Raw genomic sequence first — 26,638 nt, forward strand, 5'->3', positions numbered from 1 at the left:
AAGTGGGAGATGAAAAATGTTCTGGCATGCTTTCCAGCAAACCAAATGATGGACACTGTTTGCCTGAGGCCTCCAGCATGCCACATTAAAAAAAAGAAACACGAAACAATTGCTAGTATTCCTGCTTTCCCAGCACAGACCAATATGTAGATGTTTTACACTGCCATCCCAAGGACAACATCTAAAACCAGCTTTCATAATTTAATTATACAGAAAAAAACAGGCTGTGAAGTGAGCAATTTAGTACCAGACAACCTGGTAAAGAAATAGAGCCTGTTTGATGCAGTGGTTAAGGGGGAGGCCTAGAAACCAGGAGACTGTGAGTTCTACTTCCCCTTTAGGCATGAAAACCAGTTAAATGATTTTGGGCCAGACCCTCTCATTCCACATCACCTCATGGGTGGTTGTTGAGAGGAAAATAGAAAGGAGTATCATGCATGTTTGCCACCTTGAGTTACTTATAAAATAATACAAGTAATATATATTATAGATCTATCCACAGTGATTCTCTGTTGAATCAAATAAATAAATAATCATCACATCTCCCCCCCCTCTCTCACACACACACAGTGTTGGCATTTGTTCTATAGAAATGGACAGCTGTTGGGTTTGGCAAGAGATATTGGTGAGGATCCCCAATTAACAGTCTGAACCCAGGACTATCAGAAAATGGAGCTCACCTTCCTTTTGGAAAAAAAAAATCTAGGCTAAATTGTATTCTTAAAACTATTATTATTTCATCTGTTTGGTAGAGGCACTAATTAGAATCCACAAAATTTTGCTGATATATTAGAAGCAGTACCGCATATACTAAGAGACCCCTGATCAAAGAATGTCAAATCCAGGCAAGCAGCATCTGACATCAACCCAGAAGTCTTTTTAACACATGCAGCATGTGTTTTCCCCTGTGATCCACATTCAAAATCAAAAAATTCAAGCCTACCTCCACATCCACACCTGGGAGATGAAATTTTGGTACTATATGTCTTCCGGAGTTTGCAACAAGGCTGCTGCTTGTCACATTCTATTAGCTCTGAATCTATGCTTGCATCCCTCTTTTTTTATCCATGATTGCCACTTTCCCCAGTCCTTTTGCCCTTCTTGAGATAGTTGAAATCAGCAACCCAGAGGCTCCTGGTCACCCACCTGCTCCTCTTATCAGTCCAGTTCTGTCTTCTATTAGCAACAGATGCAGAATATTTAAAGCCCAAATTGTCCCAACCCAGGGGGTGCAGCCTTAACCATTCTCTGCTTGCCCTACTCCCACCCTGTGGGGAATGTGCTGTATCAACACTCGTGTGCGGGTGGGGGTGGGGGAGCAAAGACCAAAAGTAATTGCATGATGGTAGAATAAACTCAGACTATTGGGATACAGTGCAGTTCCAGGCTGTCCTCCACATATTTTCTTGTGGGGGAACAACCTGCTCAGCAGTCGTCTTCCAATAAAGGCTCTGGCAGCATTCTTCCCGATTGTGATTCAATGTGCAGTGCAAGAGTTCATCTGTTGGACTCAGATGGAGTTCCAGGTTCAAATTTTCCACTGGACCGTGAAATTCATTGGGTGACATTGGATCACCTATCAACTCACTTGAGTATCTGACTTAAGAAGATAAAACTAAGGAGACAGGGGCATGAGAAGAGGTAAGGTTCATGATTGGTTCATAATGTACTGTTTTCCCAGTCTGGATGTCTAAGGCTGCAAATGGCTATATGAATGACGCCCTTTCCTTTGGTTTTAGGATACATTCCCCAAGAGATTGCAGAGATATATAGGTCCCAGCCAATACAAAATATTATACTCTACTCATTGATCAGAGATCTTTCAAGAATTTTAGCTCAGTAACTTTTCCCTTAACTCAAAAGTTTTGAATTCTGGGCAAAGGAACCATCTGAGGATGGGCTAGAGGAGAAACCAAGCGATATTCCACTGTCTCATGTAGCAGAAAAATGAACAGAACAGATGCTAGGTATCCAGCAATCTTGGCCCCATCATATCAGGATGGTAGCTCATTAAGAGTTCACTCCATAGGTGGTATTGTACCGGTTTGGACCAGTTCACTTAAATCGGTAGCAGAAATTGCGGATGGCTCCGCCTACCCACTCCTGCCCTACGGCATCCCATTTAGGCCCTTTTTAAGCAATTATGCAGTCACTATTTTTTTTTACCCAGGTTGTTACCTGCCACATAAGCATAATCTCCTAACAGCCTCAAGTAATTTCAACAGAGCTTTGCTAGTACCCTTCTTTCTTCACCCTGACAGCTCATCTTCATTGTCTGTAGTATTGGCTTATTCAGTGATGGGCCACTCTATTCCCAAGGGCCTATCTTGCTCATCTGCCATCTCCTCTTGCTAGGAGATGGCATTCCCACCCATGGTTCCAGCTAAGTGCCTGAGGATTGCTGCCTTTAAAAAAAAATCACAGGCAGAACAAATAGGCATCTAGTAAATGGGCAGGGATGCTGGCTCAGCACATTCCTGGCCATAGGGACGCTGGGGAGGAGAAAGGAGGGACTGGGACAGAGGCACCAATTAAGGCCTTGGAAGTCAATGCAAGATAGGAGAAAGGGAGGGGGGACTAGTCGCTTTGGCTAGACCGGGGCTCAAAAAGAACATGGGAAAAATATGCAGCTTGGAAGGCTGTTGTGGCCTTCAAGAAGAACTATCATTTCCAAATGGAGGAGAAAACCCTTGAATCACTGGCCTTTGAATTGAAGTCACAGGCCGAGCTGATATAAGCAATGAAGTAGACAGCAATTTCTCTTCCTTTTGGAGCACACAACATATAACAGAAGTGGCATTTCAGAGACATTAGTGCATAGGTTTCCGATCTTGTTGAACTAGTAAGTACATTTTTAATTTTGAAAATATATTCCAAAGGATTACAGAGAGAGAATTGCATCAATAAATGGTGTGTTTGTGTATCGTGTTTCCCTGAAAATAAGACTGGGTTGTATTTTCTTTTGGGCTCCAAAATAAGCACTAGGGCAATGATGGCGAACCTTTTTTGGCTCGCGTGCCTAAAGCGAAGGGAGCACAGGGGGGGGGGTGTGCATGGGTGTGCCACATCTATAATGCTATGTGCACGACCACAGCACATATGCGCACATGACCAGTTCTTCCATTTTTGGCGTCCTTTTTTGACGAAAACAGCTTCCCCCAGAGGCCCTCCAGAGACTTTAGGAGCTTCCATGAAGCCCCAGAGCACGAAAAACCAGCCCTACGGGCAAACCGGAACTTCAGGAACGGACTTCTGGTTTGCTCGTAGGGCTGGTTTTAGCCCTGCGGAGCTTTCAGGCAGCTTCCCTGAAGTCTCAGGAGGGTGAAAACGACCGTACAAGCAACCAGGAAGTGACTTGTTTGTCCATAGGGCTGTTTTTCGTCCTCTGGAAGCCTCCAGGAGGCCCCTGAAGGCTCCCGAGGGCTAAAACCGGCCCTACGAGCAAACCAAAAGTCCATTTCTGAATTTCCAGTTTGCCCGTAGGGCTGGTTTTTCACACCCTGGAGGCTTCAGGGAAGCTCCTGAAGTCTCTAGAGGGTCTCCGGGGGGTGGGGTGCCCTGACAAATGGCTCCGCGTGCCACCTGTGGCACACGTACCATAGGTTCGCCATCATGGCACTAGGGCACGTCTTATTTTTTTCCATGTACAGGAGGCCCACCTCTGCTTGCTCACAGCGGGGGCGGGAGGTTGTGTAGTGCTACTGCTGCGAGGCAAGAGGTGGAGCTGCCCCACACTGGCTTACCTCAGGGCCCCCATAGCCAGGCCACCCATGCCTCGACACCTGCCTCGCCTTGTGGCCACGGCACCAGTGCATCCCTTGGCCTTCTGCTCTGTTACAGCCACAAGCAAGCAGAAGTGAGCCGTTGGCCACATGGGCTCCTGCTGCACATGGTTGCCAGTGTTGCCACTGTGAGGCAGTTGTCGGGGCATGGATGGCCTGGCTGCAGGAGCCCTGAGATAAATCAGTGTGGGGCACATGGGGCAGCTTCATCACCTCCCTCACCTCACCTTGTGTCGGCGGCACTGTGAACAACAAGTCGGAATGGGCAGCTGACTGGCTGTGCAGGCACTTAAGTAGGACTTATTTTTGGGGTAGGCTTTATATTAGGCACATGTGTAAAAACATGCTAGGTCTTGTTTTCAGGATGTCTTATTTGTGTGTGTGTTTGTATGTGTGGTGCAAAAATGCAAATGTAATATGAAACACTCAGTAATTATAGCAGAACTGAAGTAACAGCAGAAAAGCTGCCATCTGAAGAAATTTGTCATTAGACTTGGTGTGCTGATGAGCTGATTAACTAAACATTTCTTGAGAAATACTGATTTTAAAGATGCAAAAAATCAAACTCTTGAATACAGACATAAAGATAATATGATGTTCTTATATGCATAGCTGCAGAGATACAGTATACATTACATAGGTACCTGAGCAGCAAATATGTCAGAAAGGGAGAATCATCCAATTTCAACGTCTCAAAATTAAAATTTGGGGAAGTGATATTATGGAGAAAACATACCAACCCAGACCAAATGATGTTCTGAAATAACATTCATGAAACAAGCCGACATGCAGGCTAATGTGGGTCTTTGAGTTCAGAATAATTCTCCTTTCCACACTGCTTGCCAAGGTCCATTCATTATTCAGGAAATGCAGGTTAAAATTTCAGATTGATCTTTTATTCAGTACAGACGTTTAAAAATGTAGTAAATAATAAAAGGAAGGCTTTTCAGGGTTAAGGTTAACTACTGTCCACGGACTTGGAAATAATTACCAAACATATTCTCAAGTCCTCCTTTTAAGGTGACACAAAGAACTCTTGAAAGCTTTCTCCTTGAAAGTAAAAGTACGGACAGAAGAATGGAGATAAGGAATACAACTTTACAAAAATATATATTGTACAATTTACCCAGAGAGGAAAGCAATATAGGAATGTGCAAAAGAGATAGCATTCTTGGCAAGGCAATAATATCTTTACAATAGGGAAAGACATACTTTAGTAAGGAAGAAACAGGCCCTGGATTTCACAAAATAAATAAATATTGTGTTGCAAACAAGATCAAAATGTTTCCAGGCAGGATCATTTCTGGCTCTGGTCCTTTCGCAGGCAAGTATTAAGAGAAGACAAATGAGGCCTCTCCCTGCACAGATCAGCAAATTCAAAGAGTGCAGGAAGCCAAACAGTATCGCACCATCCTGGCCCCAAAAGGGATTTTTAGCTCCAGTGATGAAATTGGTTTCCATTTGGAGCAGCCAAAACAAAGATTAGCTCTGCTTACAAGGAAGGGTACTATGAGCAATGGGAGCTGGGTAGCATAAAGATGCCTATCAGGGAGTCTCAGAAGGGGAGAAAGTCATTGATAGAGATTGCAGGTGATATTTGGATAGGGTTTCTCACTCATTTACATATATTTCTTAGATGCACATGACATGCAAAAGATGTGCAAACCAATACATGGAAGAACTATCACGTACTGCACTTCTGCTTTAACTTAAACTCAGAACAAGATTCCCCAAAGATCTATATTCTGAGTTTTTTTTAGTTCTGAGCTTGTGTCCACACCTGGTTATGTCACACTCCCCCAGGAAATCTGACACATGCTCTTCCCATCCCAAAATGGCCAAGTGTTATCTAACTGAGACTACATCCTGAGTACAAAATCAGTGTTTCTAAATCAAAGGAGCAGTAGGCCTTGAAGATTCAGGAAACCAAGATTTGAAGAGGGAGAGGCCATGAGAACGAGCTCCGTGAAGATTGGCTTGTAAGTGGGCTGTGTGGCCTCCTTTACGCTGCAGCTGTTTGGCCAAAAGAGTGATGAAGGAAGGATAGCTGTGCCATATTTCAGGTCCAAATCAGTTGATTCAGCCCTCTTGCTGCTGACCCCCCGGCAGCATTAGCGCTTGCAAGATATCAGAGAGGGAGATGATGCCCTTCACCACGTCGTTTTCATCTACCACAACCAGCCGATGAACCTGTTGGTTACAGAAAGTTTTGTGAGGGCCTATTTTACACCATGGAGAATTTGGTGCTCACCCCAGGATGATAGCCTGATACAATTGTCTAGACCAGTGAAGGCTAACCTTTTACGTCACCACATGCTGACCTGCGTGCTGGAAATGACATGCAAAACCATCCCACGCAATCTGGAATGCGCAATCTCACTGGCCTTCTGGAGCGCAGAAATCCGAAAAAGCAGTGTTCCGGCGCACATGCTGGCACCCAAACTTCCTGTTTCCGGCACATACACGTGCCGGATGAACAGCTGGCTATCACAAAAGCACGCGCCAGAAACTCAGAAATTGAGGTGCCAGTGTGCGCATACGTGACAGAACGCTGCTCATCTGAGTTTTGGCGCTCCCACGTGCGCAAAGGCCGACTGCCTGGCGCATATGTGAGCACGGAAACATGGAAGAGGAACCAACGAGGCCACACATCCCGCAAGGGAAGGCTCTGTGTGCCACTCCTGTGTTTCCCACCACAGGTCTAGATTTTAAAGGAAACCTGGCACCACAATAATCTCTGACCCCAAGTTTTTCCCAACCTTCTTTCTTGAGTGATTCAAAAGGTTCCCAAGTTTTTGTGAGGAAATGAAGAGTCCCCTTCTATGACTATGGTATTATGCCCTATTCACATAACCAAATACAAACTTCGTGGACTACTTCACAGTTTTAATCTCAATTAGAGAGAGTAAAGCAACGCAGAGACTAACCTTTTTATGAGCATCTCTGGCTCCATCTTGCTACAAAAACATCCCTTTCCTTTGTTGAATTTAGTCAAATGACAGAAGGGGGAACTGGGCTTACCTCAGCCTCTACTAATCTGTTGATTATTGTCTCCAAAGTCTCATGTTTGTAACATTTGAGCACACCCTCAAAGTACTGTGAGCGATGCTTCAATGCCTTGGTCACTGTCACATCCAGATTATTGTAGGTTTTCTCTGCCGCCAGATTCTGGTGATAGAGAGATAAGAAGATGAAAAGATCTGGTAGCACAGATGGCTTTCACTGACTCCAACATTTTTTCATCTCTTCACACACCTGCTTTGATGAGCTTGAATCGATCAAGTGTGCCCACTGTCTACAAACAGAAGCTGCTTAAACCCAGTAATATTTTTATTACAAAGAATTAATACTATTTCTCAGCTGTCACAGCAAATATTGCTATCATATGAATAACATGCAATCAATTATCAGCCAATATTTGCAACTACCACATCTTAGAAGACTGGGTCATGTCCTATTGAAATTTAAGAATTTACTCCAGGATAGAAACACAGAGGCACAGAACCATAAGCATTATACCAAATCTCAAATGATCCAAGCTGTATGCTACAAATAAAATGAAGAGGATGCCAGTATTAAATCCTCTCTCATTTTCCTTCTGGTTCCAGCTACAATCAAATTTCATCAGTTGGATTTATCCGGATAGGATAGAAAACCACTTATGGATAACCCTCATTTAGCTACCATAATTGGGAAATTGTGTGGAATTTCATATGGAAAAGCCACATGATTGCTACTGCATTTATGATTTTAATTCACCCTTCCTTTTCCCCACTCCCCAGAATGTTCATTCCAGCACTGCAATAATTAGCAAGAAGGAAATTAGTGCTTGTAATTGCATTCATTGGAGAGGGATTAAAAAAGAGTAAGCAGGGATACAATGGGAATGCACCAGCACCAACTGCTTCGTTATGATGTGTTCATTGTGTGCTTCCTTATTCTCTTGTAATCCCTTCCTCTCTAATCTCTCTTCTCTGTGAGGGAAGGGAAGAAAAAAAATAGGTCAAGCATAGAAGAAATTGCCTAATTGATTGCTTAATCAATCTCTCTGCTGTGCAGGGGGGGGAGAGTAATAGGGCTGGGCAAAGGACATGTACTATGTATATGTACTGTAATAATAAACACATGAGTAAAGGATAGATGATGTGGAGGTCATAAAATTATGTCTTGGGTCTCAAAATTATTTTTTTCAGCACGATTATAACTTTGAACAGTTGCATGAGGCATTCAGTAAGTGAGATCTATTTATATAACTAAGGCTATCTGATCTTTTGGTCTCCAGGACATTAAACCAGGGCAGTTCCATAGGGTCATCGCTTCTATACCCAATATTTATACCAGCCTCTGCTCAAAGACATGGATTTTTTCAATATTAAATCTCCAACCTATTTTTAGGCCATCAAAAATATAAATGTTTACATAAATATCTGTCTGCTGCCAAGGTGAGGGCAGCAAATGAATTAAATTTCTCAACTTAGCTTTCAAACTGGATTTAAGATAACTTAAGCTTGTGTTTGATAAGCTAAGAAGGATTTTTTTAAAAAATAAGGGAAGCAGGTAAGCCAAAACAGCACATTTTACTCCTATAATGTTGTAAGCAATTTTTACCAGAAATACTCACAATAACATCAAACTTGGAGTAAATATCCACAACCCGGCCTGAAAAACAGAGAAAAACTGAAGTTCAGTATTTTGTATAGCTTTCCAGCTAAGATCAGGAAAAATGTACTATAGAGCCGAGTTAGCGCAATGGTTAAGAGTGCAGTACCGCAAGTTACTTCAGCTGACTGCTAGCTGCAGTTCGGCAGTTCGAGTCTCACCGACTCAAGGCTGACTCAACCCTCCATCCTTCCAAGGTGGATAAAATGAGGACCCAGATTGTTGGAGGCTATAGGCTGACTCTGTAAACCGCTGAGAGAGGGCTGTAAAAAGCACTATAAAGCAGTATATAAGTCTAAGTGCTACTGCTATTGCTAAGTTGGAAGAAATTGAAAAAAACTTCCTGCCACAATGCAGACATAAATGAGCTCATCACCTTGCCTCATGCAGAGAACAAAACAGAAACTGGATATATTTGAAACTGGGTATTTAACTACAGGGGTCCCCCCCTCCTGGGGTCTGTGCACTGGCACCGGGCCACGGCATGCCAGAAACCGGGCTGAACAAACAAGCAAAAATCTGCGGAATACAGGCAGCACATGTGAAACCACATCCACTCCGGTCTGCGGAAAAACATTTATTCACGGAACCATTCCCTGGTGCCCAAAAGGTTTGTGGCCACTGCTATACTAAATCAATGGGTTACAGCGTCTCATAAATCAACCAACCTATATTCAAAGGAAAAATAATATGTGTTTACTACATAGGGGTAAGAATACCCTCCTAATTTCCTATCTAGGGCAATCAACAAGAAAATGCATTACTTATAGCCTTCCACAAAATTTAGTTGGGAATTTTACCAAGCACAAAATGATATAACTATCCTTAGTAAGGTGGGTAACTTGAAATGGCTGAGCAAATACAAACGTACTTTTCAAGTAGATAGCTATTTGAAGTTACAACTGCCAAAACATCTTAGGGAGATATTTACATGAGCGAGATTCAAACAGCTTGACACAATGGTCAGATATGGGAGATTCCATTCTATACCCTACAGTGAGCATCTCTGCATTTGCAGAGCGACAGAGGTAGAAGACCTGGCTCACATCCTATTTGATTGTTGCTTGTATAAGAGGGTGAGAGACAGATACCTTGGTCTATATACCAAACAAATGATCCATTGGGATCCCCATATCAAAACAACTTACTTTATGTGCAGCCAGAACCTGAAAATAATATTTAACACAGCGCAGTACTTAGACAAAATGGCTCAGTTAATGGGAATCTGTGGGATACTGACCTACAGAATTGTATTATTTCAGAGAGTTCTTCATTTATTGCCATTTGTCTGTAGTACCCTTCACTAATAAAACTAAAAGCATTTGAACTCTGTTCATCTTAGATGCCTTCATCTATTCCACAATGCTGCTTCTCACCTGATTCATCTACCACAGGCAACGCAGAGACCCGATGCTGTACAAAGATGCCCAGCGCAACATAGACAGGCGTATTGGTCTGCACCTTTGCAATGTTGTCATAAGTACCAATCTTCAACTCTTCTAGGGTTTTGGTCATGAATTCTGGCTTAGGGAACTCGGCAATCTGCGGGACCACAAGAGGGAGAATTCTAACAACACGTTGAAGCTTTGAGGACATAAGTAAAATGGCATCTGACAGCTACACAAAAAGCAATGGTCCACAGAAAGCGGACTCTCAACAATGCATAAGAGGAAAAGCCAAGCTGGCTTGCACTGAGTACTCACAAACAGCTTGAGGAATTTGAGAATGCGCTTATGTGTCAAGATGTAGAGTGTGTTGCCTGACTCAGGATCAATGACAGGTAGCCGGTGGATCTTGTTTTGAATCAAAGAAGTCACAGCATCAAATAGGCTTTACAAAGAGAAGAAGGAGGAACATATCAAAACCAAAAACCAAAGAAGACACTCAGATGTCTTCTTTACCCCCTTAACTTTACAAAGGATGCCTCTAAAGCTCTGGTGGGGATGGGTAGCGGACATGAAAGAGGAACTAAGATATGCAGCTGGCATTCCTAGATCTGTCCTCAGGTCTGAGAGGAGATCAGATCTCATGCAGGTAGAGGTGGCTTCTGGGATCTGCTCTAATTTGTATTCCACCATCTTCCAAGGCTCAAGAAAAAACTTCAACACAGAGATAGAAATCCTCCTCCCTCTGATATCTGTCTATACCAGTGATTCTCAACCTGTGGTTCAGGACCCCTTTGGGGATCGAACAACCCTTTCACAGGGGTCGCCTAAGACCATCGGAAAACACATATTTTCGATGGTCTTAGGAACCGAGACACCAATTTTATGGTTGGAGGTCACCACAACATGAGGAACTGTATGTCGCGGCATTGGGAAGGTTGAGAACCACTGGTCTGTACCATCAGCAGCAGAGAGAGTCTTCTGTTTTAAATTACTAATGAGATCCCTTCCCCTTGAAGCAAAGAAGAGAACCATTAGGGAAAGAGTCTTTTCAGTGGTGCCATGACATGAGAGTTATTTGTTATTATTCTTGCAGCAGCTGCCTGGGAGAACAAAAGGTGATTATGAAATTTTACACCTCAGAATCAAAAACAAAAAACCTTCCTCAATTACCTCTGATGTTTTAATTTCTTTATTGAGCATATCTTTTATTTCCTCTGGTATTCTTTGGCAGATCTGACTTTTCCAAATATTGTAGTATTCCTTCCTTTGTATAGTCTCGGTTTTCTCTATATAATTGTTCATAGAACTCTTGGGTAATCCTTTTCTTTTCCTCTAGTTGATAGCAGATCTTGCCTTTTTCATCTTGTAATTTATTGATCCAATTCTCTTGCTTCTGCTTCCTCAGCCTATAGGATAGCGACTGCCCCGGTTTATTTGCATTCTCAAAGAAATTTTGTTTTCCTTTTTTTAATATACTGTGCCAATTTTGCTTTTTCAAATAAAGCCAATTCATGTTTAATCAATTCCATACTTCCTTTTATACTTCTATTTTGTGATTTCTTTTGAAGTTCACTAAATTTCTATACCTTTCTTTCAACTCTCTTATTTTTTGATTCTCAATTTTTTTTTCTTCCTAGCTGTAGCCAATATTGTTACCCCTCTTATAAATGCCTTAGTTGTATCCCATAGGTTTTGTATGGATGTGTCTCCTGGCCAGTTTTCTTTGAAGAAAAATCTCAATTCCCGATTAACTCTTTTAATATATTCCTGATCCTTTAGGATTTTTCTATTGAATAAACAACGATAACTGCCCTTTTGTTTATTCCATATAATCCTCATGGGATTGTGGTCAGCCCATAAATTGGGTTCTATGTCTATCTCCTTCACTTCTGAAATTAACTCCATCAACATCAGGATTCATGTCTATTCAAGTAGAAGGTATATTGCTTTCCCTCTGGACATCTTTCTCGCTATACATCATAGATATTTAATTCTTCAGCCATTTGGAAGAATGACCTGGGCAAAATTCTCCTAGCTCCTTTTCTCTTATTTCCACTTTTATAGTCCCATTTCTGGTCAACTATAGCATTGAAATCATCCATTAAACAGACATTTTCATTTCCCATCTCTCGAATAATGCCGTGTAAAGTTTACCCAATCTAGGAAATTCCAAGATCCGGATCTGTTGTTTAGTTATATGGACCTTTTGCATTACAATTATATCGTAATTCAAATGTTTTAGTTCATTAAAGTTGTTTTCCTTTTCTGGGGTAAGTTTAGACCATTGATATTCAATGATAGAATCTTGATTTCTCCCGACATGATTCTATGTGTATTTAGGTTGTGTGCTTCTTGTTGCCCTTATCTCTCTCACTTCTTTTGGTTCTTCCCCTTTTTTCTCGAAAACAACTTCTTTCTCCTTTTTTGTCTCCACTGATTTCTTTTCTCTTCTTATCTGTGCCCTAAGTCCTTGCATTCTTGTTCCCAACTGTTCTCCTTCGTCTTCCTCATCCTCCTGCCCAACAAGATTATTGTAGAAATCTTCCGCTTGTTCCACCGTGTTTATTCTGAATCTTCTATCTCTCCAAGTTACCAGTATGCCCTCGGGCATCAGCCATGTGAAGTTAATTTCGTATTTATTCAGCACAGATGTCAAAAATTGATAGCGCCTTCTTAGTTCTCTGATTCTCCTCGGTACCTGTTTTAGGCTGTTAGTTGTCGTTGATTGTGTATTATCGGATCATCTCTTGTTCTATTCAGCACCTCGTCACGTATTGATTTTTTAACGAACTTTACATGGACTTCCCTCAGGAGATTTTTCTTTTTTGCGTAGTTTGTCTGGATTCTATATGTCTCATCGATCTCACTTGCCATCTCATCCTTTCCTATTCCCAAAGCCTTTGCCATAAGGTCTGCCATCATCTCTGGTAAATCCTTGCCTTTTTCTTTCTTTACATTCTGAAACCGTAGAAATTGGGCTGCTTTCTCCGATTCTAACGTGAGGACAATTAACTCAAGTTCTTTGTTTTCCTAGATCAGCCTAGAACTCAGCTCCTCCATTTTTTTCCCCACATTCTCCAACCTTCCTTCTATTACATTTATTCTTTGTTCGTGTTTATTGATCTGTTCCTGGAACAGATCAAATTTATCATCCATCTTCTGCAATCCGTCCTTTAGTTCTCCAGTATCATTTCTTATTTCTCTAATATCCTTTTTCAGTTCTTCTTGGTTTTTAGCCATTGCCTCTTACATACTCTGTAATATCATCTGAAGCTCCTTAGTTGAATTGGATCTTTCTCTCTGGAGCATATCCTCCGAAGATCTTTTGTTCGAAGGGCTGGAAGCTGCTAGAGATGGCTGGGATGCTCCCCGTGCCAATTTTCATTAGATTTGTAGTGCTTTTCATTTTAGGGAAGAATTGGATCCCTAATTTAGTTATTTTCCAGAACTCCCACTTTCTTCTCTCCCTCGTAATTTTCTCCAGTCTGTGTGTCTTTCTTTTTTCCTTCCTTCCTTCCTTCCTTCCTTCCTTCCTTCCTTCCTTCCTTCCTTCTTTCCTGCCTTCTTTCCGCTCCCTCTCCTCCCTTTCCCTCTCCTTCTCCCTCTTGTAAGATAGAATCTTAACTGGCAAAGGAACCCTCCAGATCTTTGAGATACAACATTCTAAACCTGACTTGCATATCTATTAACCACAGAGCTCTAAATGCACAATCCTCAGTACATGCATATAAGATAGCAACAAACACCACTCTTATAAAGAGGTGCAAGACTGAACTTCTGGTCAGATCTCTTAGAGGAGTCAAAAGAGATAATATAGGTAGTCCTTGACTTACAACCACAATTGAAACCAAAATTTCTGTTGTTTGTTTGTTACGCGAGTTTTGCCTCATTTTACGATCTTTCTTGCCACATTTGTTAAGTGAATCACTGCAACTGATAAGTTGGTAACACAGTTGTTAAGTGAATCTAGCTTCCCCATTGATTTTTGCTTGTCAGAATGTTGTAAAATGTGATCACGACTCCAGGACAGAGCAATGGTCAAAAGTATGAACCAATTGCCAAGCATCTGAATTTTGGATCACATGATCATGAGGATGCTACAAAAGTGGTAAGTGTGAAAAATGATCATAAGTCACTTTTTTCAGTGCCGTTGTAACTTTGAACTGTCACTAAAGGAGCCGTGGTAAAATGAGGGCTACCTGTAGTCACAATAACTTGGCACAAGATGCCCAAAATACAAGAGGAAGGACCAGATGAAGGACAACTGGGGATGCCCCTTAGCCTTTCCTTTGCTTAATTGACAAAACATTAGGGAGCTGAAAATGTAAATCGACTGGGACAGTATTAAGGGCATGATAGCTAGGGGGAAAACTCTGTGGTGTCCCCCTTCCCTCTGGGGCCTAAGCATGTGCCTATATTCCTTAATAGTTAATCCAGGGCTGAGAGGAGATAATCCATAGAGGGACTGAAAGATTGACTAAACTGGTAATGCCTCCAGAAATCAAGAAGCATGCCAGATGGGAAGATGGCAGGAAGCATTTTAGTGGCACTTCAAAAATGCAGGAGCAGATTAGCGGACAATCACATATGAGTGGAGTCTCCTACCTGGCATTGGGTGAAATGCAGACCAATGGCTTGAAGGAGTCCTGCAGATAGACTTCTGCAAGAGAAAGGAAAGATCATTCAACTGTGTCCCTTTAAGAAGAGAAAATATACAAGTACACCCTGGATGACTTGCTGTTGGTGACAGCCCAAAGGCTCAAATCTAGTGTACAATCAGATGCCTCGGAGGGAAAAGAAGAGCTTCCAATATCTGGAAATACCCAGGACATTTTTCCAATGTTCTTCACCAGAAATAACCCATATCCTCTTTGCCCCATCATCATAACCCTTCTGCCATTACCTCGCCATGTTTCAATCTTGTGCTCTTCCAGCTCATAAATCTGCACCTGGATACAAAAGAAACAGTGTTAGGGCTAGGTGCAATGAATAACCTCCATCTATGCTGGCCAGTGTGTGCTCTAGCTTGCTGAGGATGGAATTGAATCCTCCAGATGTCATATGGTAGATGCCAACATGGCAGGATCAGGGACATGTTCCAAATGAGTAGGGCTTTGGCTCCAAAGAATGATGTGAAAGCAGCCCCTCTTCAACAATTATTGCAAGACAAGCCATAAGCTACTCCCGGGTTTTTTCTCCAATCCAGGTTTCATTGCCCCCAGTTAGCATACTTGTCACGTAACTAAAGGCATTTTGGCCCCAATGATCTGCATCTTCGACTGTGGGAGGTTGAGAAAGAAGACGAGTGCTCATTGCTATTGTATCTCAGTATTCCATATACAGGTAGTCCTCAACGTACGACCACAATGGAGTCCAGAATGTATGTGGCTAAGTGAGAAATGTGTTGTGAGTTTTGTCCCGCTTTACGACTTTCCTTGCCACATTTGTGAAGTGAATCACTGCAGTTCTTAAATTAGTAACACGGTTGTTGAGTGAATCTGGTTTCCCCATTGACTTTGCTTGAAAGAAGGTCGCAAAAGGCGAATCGCATGACCCCGGGACACTGCAACTGTCATAAATGTGAATCAGTTACCAAGCATCTGAATATAAATCACAGTGACCGTTGGGATGCTGCAACAGTCGTAAGTATGAAAAATGGTCATAAGTCACTTTTTAGTGAGGTTGTAAGTTTGAACAGTCACTAAATTAACTGCTGTAAGTTGAGGATTATCTGTAGTTTGAACCCCATCCCTCCCATCCCCACCCCATTATTTACTCTCCTTGTTTCCTACCTTGGAAACTCTTGTATTGTCACGGCTGGATGAAGCCGTATTAATAAACTATCACTTCCGAAATAAAATTCTCTCTCTACATCAGACAAGGTAAAGGTAAAGGTTCCCCTCGCACATATGTGCTAGTCGTCCCTGACTCTAGGGGGCGATGCTCATCTCCATTTCAAAGCCGAAGAGGCAGTGCTGTCCGAAGACGTCTCCATAGTCATGTGGCCAGCATGACTAAATGCATGCATACATACATACATATATATAATTTTTTTCCCTATACAACTGAAAATTAGAAATAAACTCTTGCAATACTTGGATGGGCAAAATTTCATAGTTGTGTTAAGGACCATATTCAACCAAGAGCTTCTTTAATGAAGGCAGAAGTCCAAGAGAACTTACCAGGGCCGATTTATAGTAGCGATGTAGGATGTTAATGAAGTCTGTGATTGTCAGCATTCCTGTTGAGGGGATAAAAAGACATGTGAAGAGGTCACCCCATGCATTGGGACTCAGAGGTCAGGGTAAGAAGATGATAGGAAGATGAAGCAAGGAGGCCCTTACCCACAAAGCTTTGCTTTTTGCTGTCCCAGAGTGGAGCCGCCCGCACACCATTGGTCACCAAAGCAAAGAAGGCTTTCTTCACCTAGAATCCACACAAATATGGGCTGTGACATGTCCTGAGAAAAAAGTTACAGTAGCTTTCCAAATCTTTGCCCTTCCAAAGTTTTGGGTTTCATTGCCCAAATCACTTGACCTAAAGCTACGCAATTTTGAAGATTTATGGAAGTCATAATCTATCAGTGTAGAAGGCATGGAATGGGGAAATCTCAAATTACAAGAAGGATTAGGAACAAGAATCTCACATTTTTCAAGAATTTCAGAGGGGTAATTTTGTCAATCTTTTCGAGTTCACTTTGACAGTTATGAAAAGGTTAAACAACACATAGAAAAAGACTGCATTACTACTGCTGTGAAAAGCATCTTATTTTGTATTTGTTTGGCTACTATCTAAATCCCTCGCTAAAGGGATTAGAGAAGGGTCTGATAGTCTGGTCTGATCCTAAGATTATCCTAGCTCAGGATCTGACCAGCATTTTTAATCTATAAAATAGAGATTAAATGATTGAATCTAGTATCTCATTTAGATACTAAGCATGTTTGTAGGTTTACTTAAATAAAACGTGCTTAGTATCTAAATGAGACATCATATTTACTGGAATCAAATTCATACTTAGCCATGGTTGAAGTCAAACATAACTAACTTATCCCTTAATTATAATATGACTGAATTCACACTTTGTGCTAGAATGTAATCTTATTTAGTGGGTTTTGACATGAATTTAACTGGTTGTGACCAACTTAATAAAATATGGTTTAATAAAACATAGTAATATAATTTGCAAACCAGGTCAGCAGTTCTATTCTGCCTAAAATTAGATCCAAACCCTTATATATCAGTTTCGAAATTTGAAATTCCATTACTAAATTTGATGTTTATCACCTTTTTAAAAGCCAAGTTTAGCCGTTTTTGATCCAAACCGCTGATAAATTATATCCACAACTTTGCACTCAAGATACCAGAGGTTCTATGACCCTGGAGCCTGTACACAACATACAAATCCTCACAAAATTTTCCAATTCTCTTTTATAGAGAGTTTTCTACCTACTCACAAACGCAGAGAATCCCCTTCTATCTGTTGGTAGCCCCATTTTACTTTTCTTCAGTTAAAGGAAATGAAGGTTTACCCAGGAATCCCAACTTCACAGAAAGCTGCTACTGCTCTGCCCATCAAACCAGGTAGCTTACCCACCTGCAGAGATGTATCAAATACAACAAGCTTGGAGCTTGTTGGAATGAGGTCATAACAGCGATGTGACTTCATGAAGCATGTGTAGATGCCATTGCTGGAATCGTCATCTGTTTGAGGAAGACAAAGGGAGTTACAAGATATCCTTTAACAAAATAACATCAGAGCAGAAAAAAATCCATGCTCCTAAGAAGCTTAAATATATCAGAAAACCATATTCTACACATCCTTATATGCCTTTTAAAAAATCCAATATATTATCAAGCATATCTAAGCACTTTGCACAACCCACTGCTGTTTGTTCAATTAAATCTAATATCTTTCAGAAAGAAAAAAAAACAGAATTGAAGCTTCATTCCAAGTGTTGCAACTTTAGTTCTCCCCTCCTCTCACTTTCAGCAGAAATTCCCCATTCAATTTCCAAGATTGCCTTCAAGGCCATAAGAAAGAAATTACCATATTTTTGGAGTATAAGACGCATCTTTGTCCCTCAAAAAAGAGGGTGAAAATCTGGGTGCGTCTTATACACTGAATACAGCATTTTTGGCCTCCTGAAACCCCACCCCCTTTGCAAAAATGGCCATGCATAGCCTTTAGGAGGCTCCCAGAGTGCTCCTGGGGGCTGGGGAGGACAAAAATGAGTGGAAAACGGGCCGTTTTTTGCTCATTTTTGCACCCCCCAGCCCCTAGGAGCACTCTACAAGACTCCCAAAGGCTATTCATGCCCTTTTCTTTTGACAAAAAATGGGCCTGTTTTTGCAAAAAACGGGCCGTTTTTGGGAGGTCTACAGAGTGCAAAAACTTTTTTTTTAATTTGCCTCTTCAAAATCTTGGTGCGTCTTATACTGCGAAAAATACAGTAGTTTACAAAGGTAGAAGTTGAGAGACTTCAAATGCCCAGGCCATCCTGTCTGCTTCTGAAAATTAATGGACAAGCTTAAGTCCACAGACAAAACTTTACAAAAAATAAGAGTCTGTTGCAACAGAAAGTGGATCTCCAAGCTCAGAATCCACCTATTTACTTGACAAATTTCTACAAGAAAGTAACCCTGACACTTCTTGTTTTGAATTTTTGTTTAAATGACTGCCTTTATTTATTTCTGTAATCTTGTTGTTGTGTTAAGGGGGGTTGGATAGAATAAATGTTTGCAATAAACTCCACCCAGGAATCCAAACTAAGCAAAATCTGCCATAAATCAGTCTTTGTGCCTGACTCACCTTCAGATACAGACAGTTTTTTTTCCAACCCACTCTCGGGTACTGCACCCTAAAAAAAATAGAGAAAGATAGAAATCAAGAAGATGCAATGTCTTGGGATACAATTCCTGCAACATTGAATGCTGATTGTCCCTTGAAATATAATATATAGCAATTAGAAACACCAACAAGTTAAAATACCTTATTAGCAAACATTTCTTGATTCATTAATTGATTAAATCTGAATTATTTGCATATGAAGAGGTTTGGGAATAACCTAAATTGTTTTGATAGCGATTTTAGTATATTAAAAGATAATTGCTTCCTAACACAGAGGGGAAACTGCCTTGTCAAAACTGAATTGCATCACCTATTTTCTTAAGTATTTAAAAAAATTCCTGTTTTGTTGAAAAAAGAGCATCTTTCATCTTTTAAAAAATAAACTATTACCTTGGTTAGCTAGTACAATCTAACTTACATCCATTCTACACAATGTAATTCTCATTCAAAATATCTAAAACAGGGGTCACCAACATTTCAGACCTCATAATTTTAAGTCCCACAGACCACTAAAATGATCTGCCTAATGACCGGCTGGGTGGGTGTCGTTAGGTGGTCATGTGACAGGGTTGGCGTGGCCAACTCGATATCACTCACGTCGACGGTTGATTCACCAGCCTCTACTCACCCCTGCCCTCCCAGCTACTCCTCGCCTGCCTGCCCAGGCTCCTTAGGGCCCCAACATGAGGCAGTTGTTGGAGCTAAGCAGCCACCACAAGAAAGAATTGGCAAAACAGCTCAGTTCAAAATGGATCTAAGAAGGAGGCTCCATGGGCTGAGATGGTCAGCCAGTTCCAGGCCATGATGCAGTCCCATTGGAACAAGATCCTCTGGCTCTTTGCCACCAGCGGCATTTCCCTCCAGCGTTTGCCCAAAGCCCCACACCGGGAGGCCGAAGCAGACCCCAAGTCTGAATTTCTGGCCCCCTCCGACCCGCACAAAGACCCCAAAGAGGGAGACTCTCTGCAGCAACACAAACGTTCATTGCATATATCCATCCCAGGGTCTGTAGTTTGACAACCCCCTGATTTAGCGCAATATAAAAAATGCAAATAATTTTTCTGCAGACCATCAAAATTTTCTCACGGACCACCAGTTGGTGACCGCTAATCTAGAATGTCATTCCTTCTCACATACTAACCCACCTGGAGACATGCCAACAGAAAAATAAACTGAGCAGATGAAGACGAAAAAGAGGTGCCATGTAGCTAGACATACTCATAAAGCTATAAATCTTATCTCACCACTATTATTCAGCCTTATCTATTTCACAGGAATACTATGATAAAATACAAAACAATGTTTACTTTCTTGTAAACACTGATGAGTCTCATACTAGAAGTTCATTCCCAACATTGGGGAGCTAGAACTATGTTCTCTTATTTCCTGTCTCCCAGGGAAAATGTTACTGTCTTCCCACAAATTAATGGTATCTGTGCCATTTCCGGAGAATGACAAGGTCCAGCTGTGAATATTTCCCAAGCTATAAAGCTGCCAGCATAGCAAACGCTTGATTTATTTTAATGCATCTCAGTTCAGTAGATTTCAGCTATGACAGAGTAAATCTGTGTAGTGAAAAATTCACAAGGTACACTACTGAGAAGAACCATATTTATTGCAACAATTGTTGGGTGTTTGCTTTACAAGAAAGAGGGATTCCTCAAACAATGGGAATACAAATATGTTTATAGATGTTGAGGTCTAAAAGGCAGGAGATTCTAGGGATCTGATTTGCGGCTACTTTGGGTAAGCTAGGCAAGTCCTCCTTATGATCTTAGGTTATTTCTATTGTTAGGCAAAAATAACCTCTTCAGAAAGACAGCAGAGCTGGAGAAATACATTGTAAGGGTGCTAAATGGGTATCAGCAGATGGAGGATGGAATTTTGGGGTTCTCAGCTTATTACTACAGGGCGGGGCATAACCTTTTCCTAGGGGGTCACAGCAAGATCGACAGCAGTTTACAACTTCCGCGACACCTCATTTTAAAGCCCATAAAAAACTGAATTGAATGAGCTATTAAATGTTAAATTTGCTTTAAGAATGGCTGGAAAATTCGATTCGGAAGAACAAAGGATCATTGACAGAATAAAATGCATTGCCTTTCGAGAGGCTCGCGATGCTGGAGCGACGTTTATCAATCGAAAATGGATTGCAAACAAATTGAAACGTCATCCGGATTGGGTTACTGATAATTGGAACAAAACAGCCCAAGAATGTTTCACAAAATTTGGAGAAGGGCGTCCTCTGCAACTGTCCCAAGAAAGCAAAGCCATCATTGCAACTGGCAGTCGCAAACAACGAAAAGGAAACCGAAAAGTGGCCCAAGAAATCCTTCAAATTCGTGGAAAACGAGTTGATCAAAGGACAATCGGCCGATATCGAGAACGAGAAGGTTTGAAGCCATTCCACGTCATTTGCAAACCATTGAAAACTCAAACACACGTTCAAGATCGGCTTTGGTTGTGCGATTGGTTGTCTGAATGGACCGAGGAAGATTTTCTTCATTTGGTGCCATCTGACGAATTCTTCGTTTATGCCATTTGAAAACCGAATTTCCAGAACGATCGAATTTGGGCTAAAGACGTCGACGACATCGCCAAACATGAACGATATCGACAAATCGTTCGCAATCCGACTTGCATCGGGATTTTCGTCATTTTCACAGCCAAGAAACTGCATTGGGTTTTGAAGGATAAAGGGGAATCCTGGGATGGCAGTTATTTCCGTGAGAAAATTTTATTGGAGAATGTCATTCCATTTCTCAGTGATCCAGACAATGTCTTGGTGGTTGGTGAGGCTGTCTTTCTTCATGACAAAGCTCCTTGCATGCGTGCAAATGCGACTCAGCAATTGTTAAAGGAAAACAATGTCGAATTTTGGGGCAATGACCTCTGGCCGGGAAATTCGCCAGATCTCAATCCGGCAGAGAACATTGGGGCCATAATTAAGGATGAAGTGGAAGCTCTGATGATTCAGGAGCAAGGTCAAAATCGATATTCGGTTGAAACTTTGAGAATGAATTTGGAAACTGTGTTGAAAAATCTGGAAAATCAAACGGAACTGTTTGAAGATTTGTTGTGTTCTTATCCACCTCGTTTGAATGCTGTTCGAAGGGCTAATGGTGGTCATACTGACTATTAAATCGTGTCAATAAACTCAGTTTTTGATGGGCTTTCGAATGGTGTATGAATTATTTGTGTTGTTATTACAAGTGTTGCTGTGACCCCCTAGGAAAAGGTTATGCCCCGCCCTGTACAGTATGTTGCAATTCCTTTATGTGGGCTGCATTGTGAGCTTTTTTTTTTTACTCAAATGGGATTGCAGAGGGCTTTGTCTGGGGGCAGAGAGAATATACTGTATATATAAATAATTGAATCATTGTTATACTCCTTGATGTTTGAAGGATTTGAAATCAGCGATTACCACCAAAGCATAAAGCTGGTGAAGAGTTAGCACCAGAGGATAATATCTTGTAGCAATTAGAAGATAAAAGCAATTCTTGATGACAGAGAATGAGACAGACCAAGAGCGTATAGCTTGTGAGAAGGGAAATTAGAAGAATGAGGATGTGGAAGTAGAAATGACAACTCTAACAGATTATGAGATAGAATTATCTCCTCCTGAAATCCAGCTTTATCGCCATTATTTCCTTGTTTTTTTCCTCATCACTCAATATTAGGAAATATCAAGTAACACATTTGCAAGGCTCACTTAAAAATTAGAAAATCCTTTTCTTCAAACTGATACTGATGTCTAGTATCAGCATCACTGAAACTCAGTGCAGCAAAATCTTACTGACAAGTATCAGTAAGGTTTTCAAATGTACATGGGTGTTTAGGGCTCAACAACTTCTTGTTGTTGTTAGTTGTGAAGTCATGTCCAACCCATCGTGACCCCATAGACAATGTTCCTCCAGGCCTTCCTATCCTCTACCATCCTCTGGAGTCCATTCAAGCTCACGCCGACTGCTTCAGTGACTCCATCCAGCCACCTCACTCTCTATCTTCCCCTTCTTCTTTTGCATTCCATCTTTCCCAGCATTAGGCTCTTCTCCAGTGAGTCCTTCCTTCTCATTAGGGGGCCAAAGTATTTGTTATGCAATGTTTTTATTTGTTATGCGATGGCTTTAACAAATATCCCTTTCTGTAACAGATATACCTTCCCCCCATCAGTCCATTAAATGTGGCTTCAGCGTACTGGACAGGATGGTTATGTAGAGCAGAAGGAGAAAAGGTTAATCTAAGTAGTCAGATCAAAAGCATTGTGGAATCCAAACACAACTCAAATTGTTGTAGGCTAGGGTAGGCAAGAGCCATACTTTTTTGCATAGCAGAGCTGTAAAATCGGTTTTTACCTACAACATCCCATGTAAAAAAAAGAAACAAGAATGTTTTCCAGGTAATAAGATAAATTATCATGTATTTTGTAAATAGATATCTATAAATTGATCTCATTTTAGGAGTCAGAACTGAAAACCTGAGGATATTGGAGCTCTAATCACTATGTGTGCTAAACGCAGGTGTAAGTTCCAAAATGAATTACTATGTAAGGTAAAAGTAAAGTTTTCCCTCGCACATATGTGCTAGTCGTTCCCGACTCTAGGGGGCAGTGCTCATCTCCATTTGAAAGCTGAAGAGCCAGTGTTGTCCGAAGACATTCTCTGTGGTGATGTGGCTGGCATGACTAAACGCCGAAGGCACACGGAACGCCGTTTTCTTCCCATCCCAATGCATCCCAAGTTGCATTTTTCACATGCATTCAGACTGCTAGGTTGGTAGAAGCTGGGACAAGTAACGGGAGCTCATCCCATTATGCAGCGCTAGGGATTCGAACCGCCGACCTTTCTGATCAACAAGCTCACCGTCTTAGCCACTAAGCCACTGCGTCCCTTCGAATTACTGTGTATCTTTTTCCTTTTAATTTTATGATTGTAGATCTGAAAAAAGTGGAGCCTGCAATTGTGGGAAAAACACTAGGGAGGGAAAAAAATAAGCAAGTACCTTTTAATTCTAACACAATTAATTTCAGCTTCCTTCAACCTGAGACCCACCAGATATGTTAGAATTGCTTCTCTATTACATTTCCAACATATCTATATAGTGGGGAATGCTGGATTCACCTCAAACCTTATTAACCAGCATGCAATCTCACTTCTTTTCCAAATTACAATATTTTTATTGAATCTCAGCTAGTCTTCTAGAAACCGCTACCCGTTAGACATGACTGAGTTAAAGTCATAAACTGAATACTGATAGTACCACTCTATGATATAGTTTATTACTTTTGGTTTAACATAGGGACAATCAAACTGCACATCATGATCTCCTGGGAGGCCCACTAACCTAGAGGATGGTAATGTCTATTATCACTTCAACTTCTCCCACTATTTGTGCTGGATTGCCATTGCCTATTGATGTAATTAAGTTGTCACATACTCACATACAAAGGCTGGCTTTTGTAATTCTTTTAATTTCAACAAGAGATTCCTTAAGTTTTCCTAGTTCCTAATCATCATGGTACCATCAAGATATCTAAGGTTAATATTTCTTCAAGCAATTTTAACATCAATGTCTATCTTTTCTCATGATATACTCTATGTATAAAATAAATAAATAAGATAACAGCATAAAACCTAATCTCACTGCTTTCTCAATTTTGAAACATTTGGTTGCTCCTTATTCCATTCCAACTGCTGCTACATGGTCATCACACAAATGATGAGCTGATGAAATGGCCTGGTACTTTCATGTTTTTAAGAGTTATCACAATGTATTGTGGTCTATGCAGTCAAAAGCCTTTGCGTAATCAATTAAGCAGAAATAGACATTCTTTTGAAACTTCCTTGCCCTTTCAATTGTCAGTTGAGGATTAGCAATAGGATCTTCTTTTGCCTCTTCTGAATCGAACAAATAATCTGGTAATTTTAATCCCATGTATTGTTGAAATTTGGATTGCAAAATCTTGAGGATTATTTTTAGGAACGAGCAAAAGAAGTGCAAATGTTCAATAGTTTGAGCATTTTTTAACACAACCCTTTTTTGAGATTAAAGTTATGTCATTATTATAGATTAGATTATAGATTTTTCAGTCCTTTTCATTTTCTATGCAGGCTCACAAAACCACACAGAGCATCTTGTAACATTTTAAACAATTCTTCTGGTATTTCATTAACAGGCTGGTAGTTTGCACATGCAGTGTTGTTCTTAAAAAAAAAATCCTAGGACTCTAAAATGTCTGGCTGTAGTTCTATGACCACGTTATGATCTTTCCATACAATTCTTTTATATAATGGCACCATCTCTTCCAGTATCAACCTCTCCCATTAATATTTGCAATGCCGTATTAGTGTTAGTCGGTCTACTATAAACAGCACATATTCATAAACATTAATTATGGATCACAAAAATGGTCAATCTCAAAAATAAAGCCCATATTTTTGCAATCTGAAGTTTATCCTTTCTAACAAAAATAAGGATTTAAATTTGTTTTTTTTTAATTTACAATAAATAGTTTTATTTTATAAGACTGAGTTCTAGTATGCTTTGCTTGATGATTAAATTAAAATTTAATTAAAGTGGGTAAAATACTTTTGTGTAAAGAGATTGCAATGTATCTTTACAGATAAAAGCATGGCCTCCTGATGTGATCAAGAATTGCCCTTTTTTTAAGGTAGGATAAATTTTTTATGCCATTAGCATGGCAAGACAATGTCAAATAACAAAACAACTTGATCACCTGCCTCAGAATGAACAGAGAAAAACATACAAGTTTAGCTTAAGTTATAAATTTGTCCCATCTGTGACAGTTTTAAGCAAGCCCCTCATGCTTACAGTTCTTTATACCACCATGGGATAACTTTGACTTCAGTACTATATTTTCTAATAATTATGCATAATATGCAAAAGAGTTTTTTATCACTTAAGGTCATGGCTATATAATCAAAAATATTTATGCACATAGATCGATAGATCGATATAGAGAGAGATATATATTTATGCAATATGGCTTTTGGAGATCACATAGAGATACAGCTTTTTATATAGGTCATGTTGTAGCTTGTTCAAAATACAATTTGCCCGAAGAAATTCAAAAATCAAACCATTGCAAAACTCCAGCTGAGAACTGACAACCAATGCAAGACTAAAGCTTTTTATGGCAATAATCACTTTTCAAAAATAAGGAGTCTGTCATTCAAATAATTTATTAGACTGACATCCTACCTTTCATCAAGGAGCTCCACACGAAATCCCCCCAAAATACAAGGTTTGACTGTGAGACACTAACTACAGTAAAACTCAAATCATTGACGTGAGCTGCCAAGATTAGAATCAAACCTAAATCTTAGCCCACCATCTTAAGTAACATAAATATTACATCTTACTTACAAACATACATATAAACATATATCATACCCCACTTCAGAAGGCTCTGTAAAAAACCGGGTCACCATTCAAATGCAATCAACGTTTACAGAAAAATCTGGGCTAATCTTCTAACTCCATCCAACGCTACAGTGTACAAAAGCAATATATTTACTATTATAAATGCTAAATTTATAATACCTATCTGGACCCAACCCCCAATAATCCTTATAAAACGCATACTATAGTGGGGTACCGTCTGTTCTCATTAAGAAAGAAGAGACTCACAAAAGAAACACTATCCGGTACAGAGAGCAACTGAAACTCTTCCCCCAGGCTCCACTACCCTCTTTCACTTACCGCCTCCATTACCGTGTTGCTGCCTCCCCGCGCCGAACTCAGAGAAAGGAAGGTAGCTTTCCACCCCTCAACTCCCAGTTGCCGCTCCCAGCATGCAGCTCAACTTCCGTCTTGAAGCCCAACTGCCCTCAGTTCCGCCAATAAAGGCGATCACGTGAGCGGAAGTTGGACCCAAGGCAAAAGAAGGAATGTGTAGAGTCGTGGTGAGATCGTATTTTTGATGCCTGTGTAACGTCACG

At 40.7% G+C, this 26,638-nt stretch overlaps 1 protein-coding gene across 1 annotated transcript; it reads right to left on the minus strand.

The window, feature by feature from the left end:
* Positions 1-4,656: 4,656 nt before the first annotated feature.
* PRKAG1 (protein kinase AMP-activated non-catalytic subunit gamma 1) lies at positions 4,657-26,480 on the minus strand. Its single transcript, XM_032210929.1, has 12 exons — positions 26,400-26,480; positions 18,639-18,687; positions 17,424-17,530; positions 16,174-16,255; positions 16,012-16,070; positions 14,733-14,778; positions 14,435-14,489; positions 10,145-10,271; positions 9,818-9,983; positions 8,404-8,441; positions 6,804-6,950; positions 4,657-5,972 (listed from the first exon to the last, which is right to left on the minus strand). The coding sequence occupies exons 1-12, from the start codon at positions 26,406-26,408 to the stop codon at positions 5,862-5,864; spliced, it is 996 nt and encodes a 331-aa protein (XP_032066820.1). The 5' UTR covers positions 26,409-26,480; the 3' UTR covers positions 4,657-5,861.
* Positions 26,481-26,638: the final 158 nt, after the last annotated feature.

The sequence above is a fragment of the Thamnophis elegans genome, chromosome 2, assembly GCF_009769535.1.
Source record: "Thamnophis elegans isolate rThaEle1 chromosome 2, rThaEle1.pri, whole genome shotgun sequence".
In the NCBI taxonomy this organism is placed as follows: domain Eukaryota; kingdom Metazoa; phylum Chordata; class Lepidosauria; order Squamata; family Colubridae; genus Thamnophis; species Thamnophis elegans.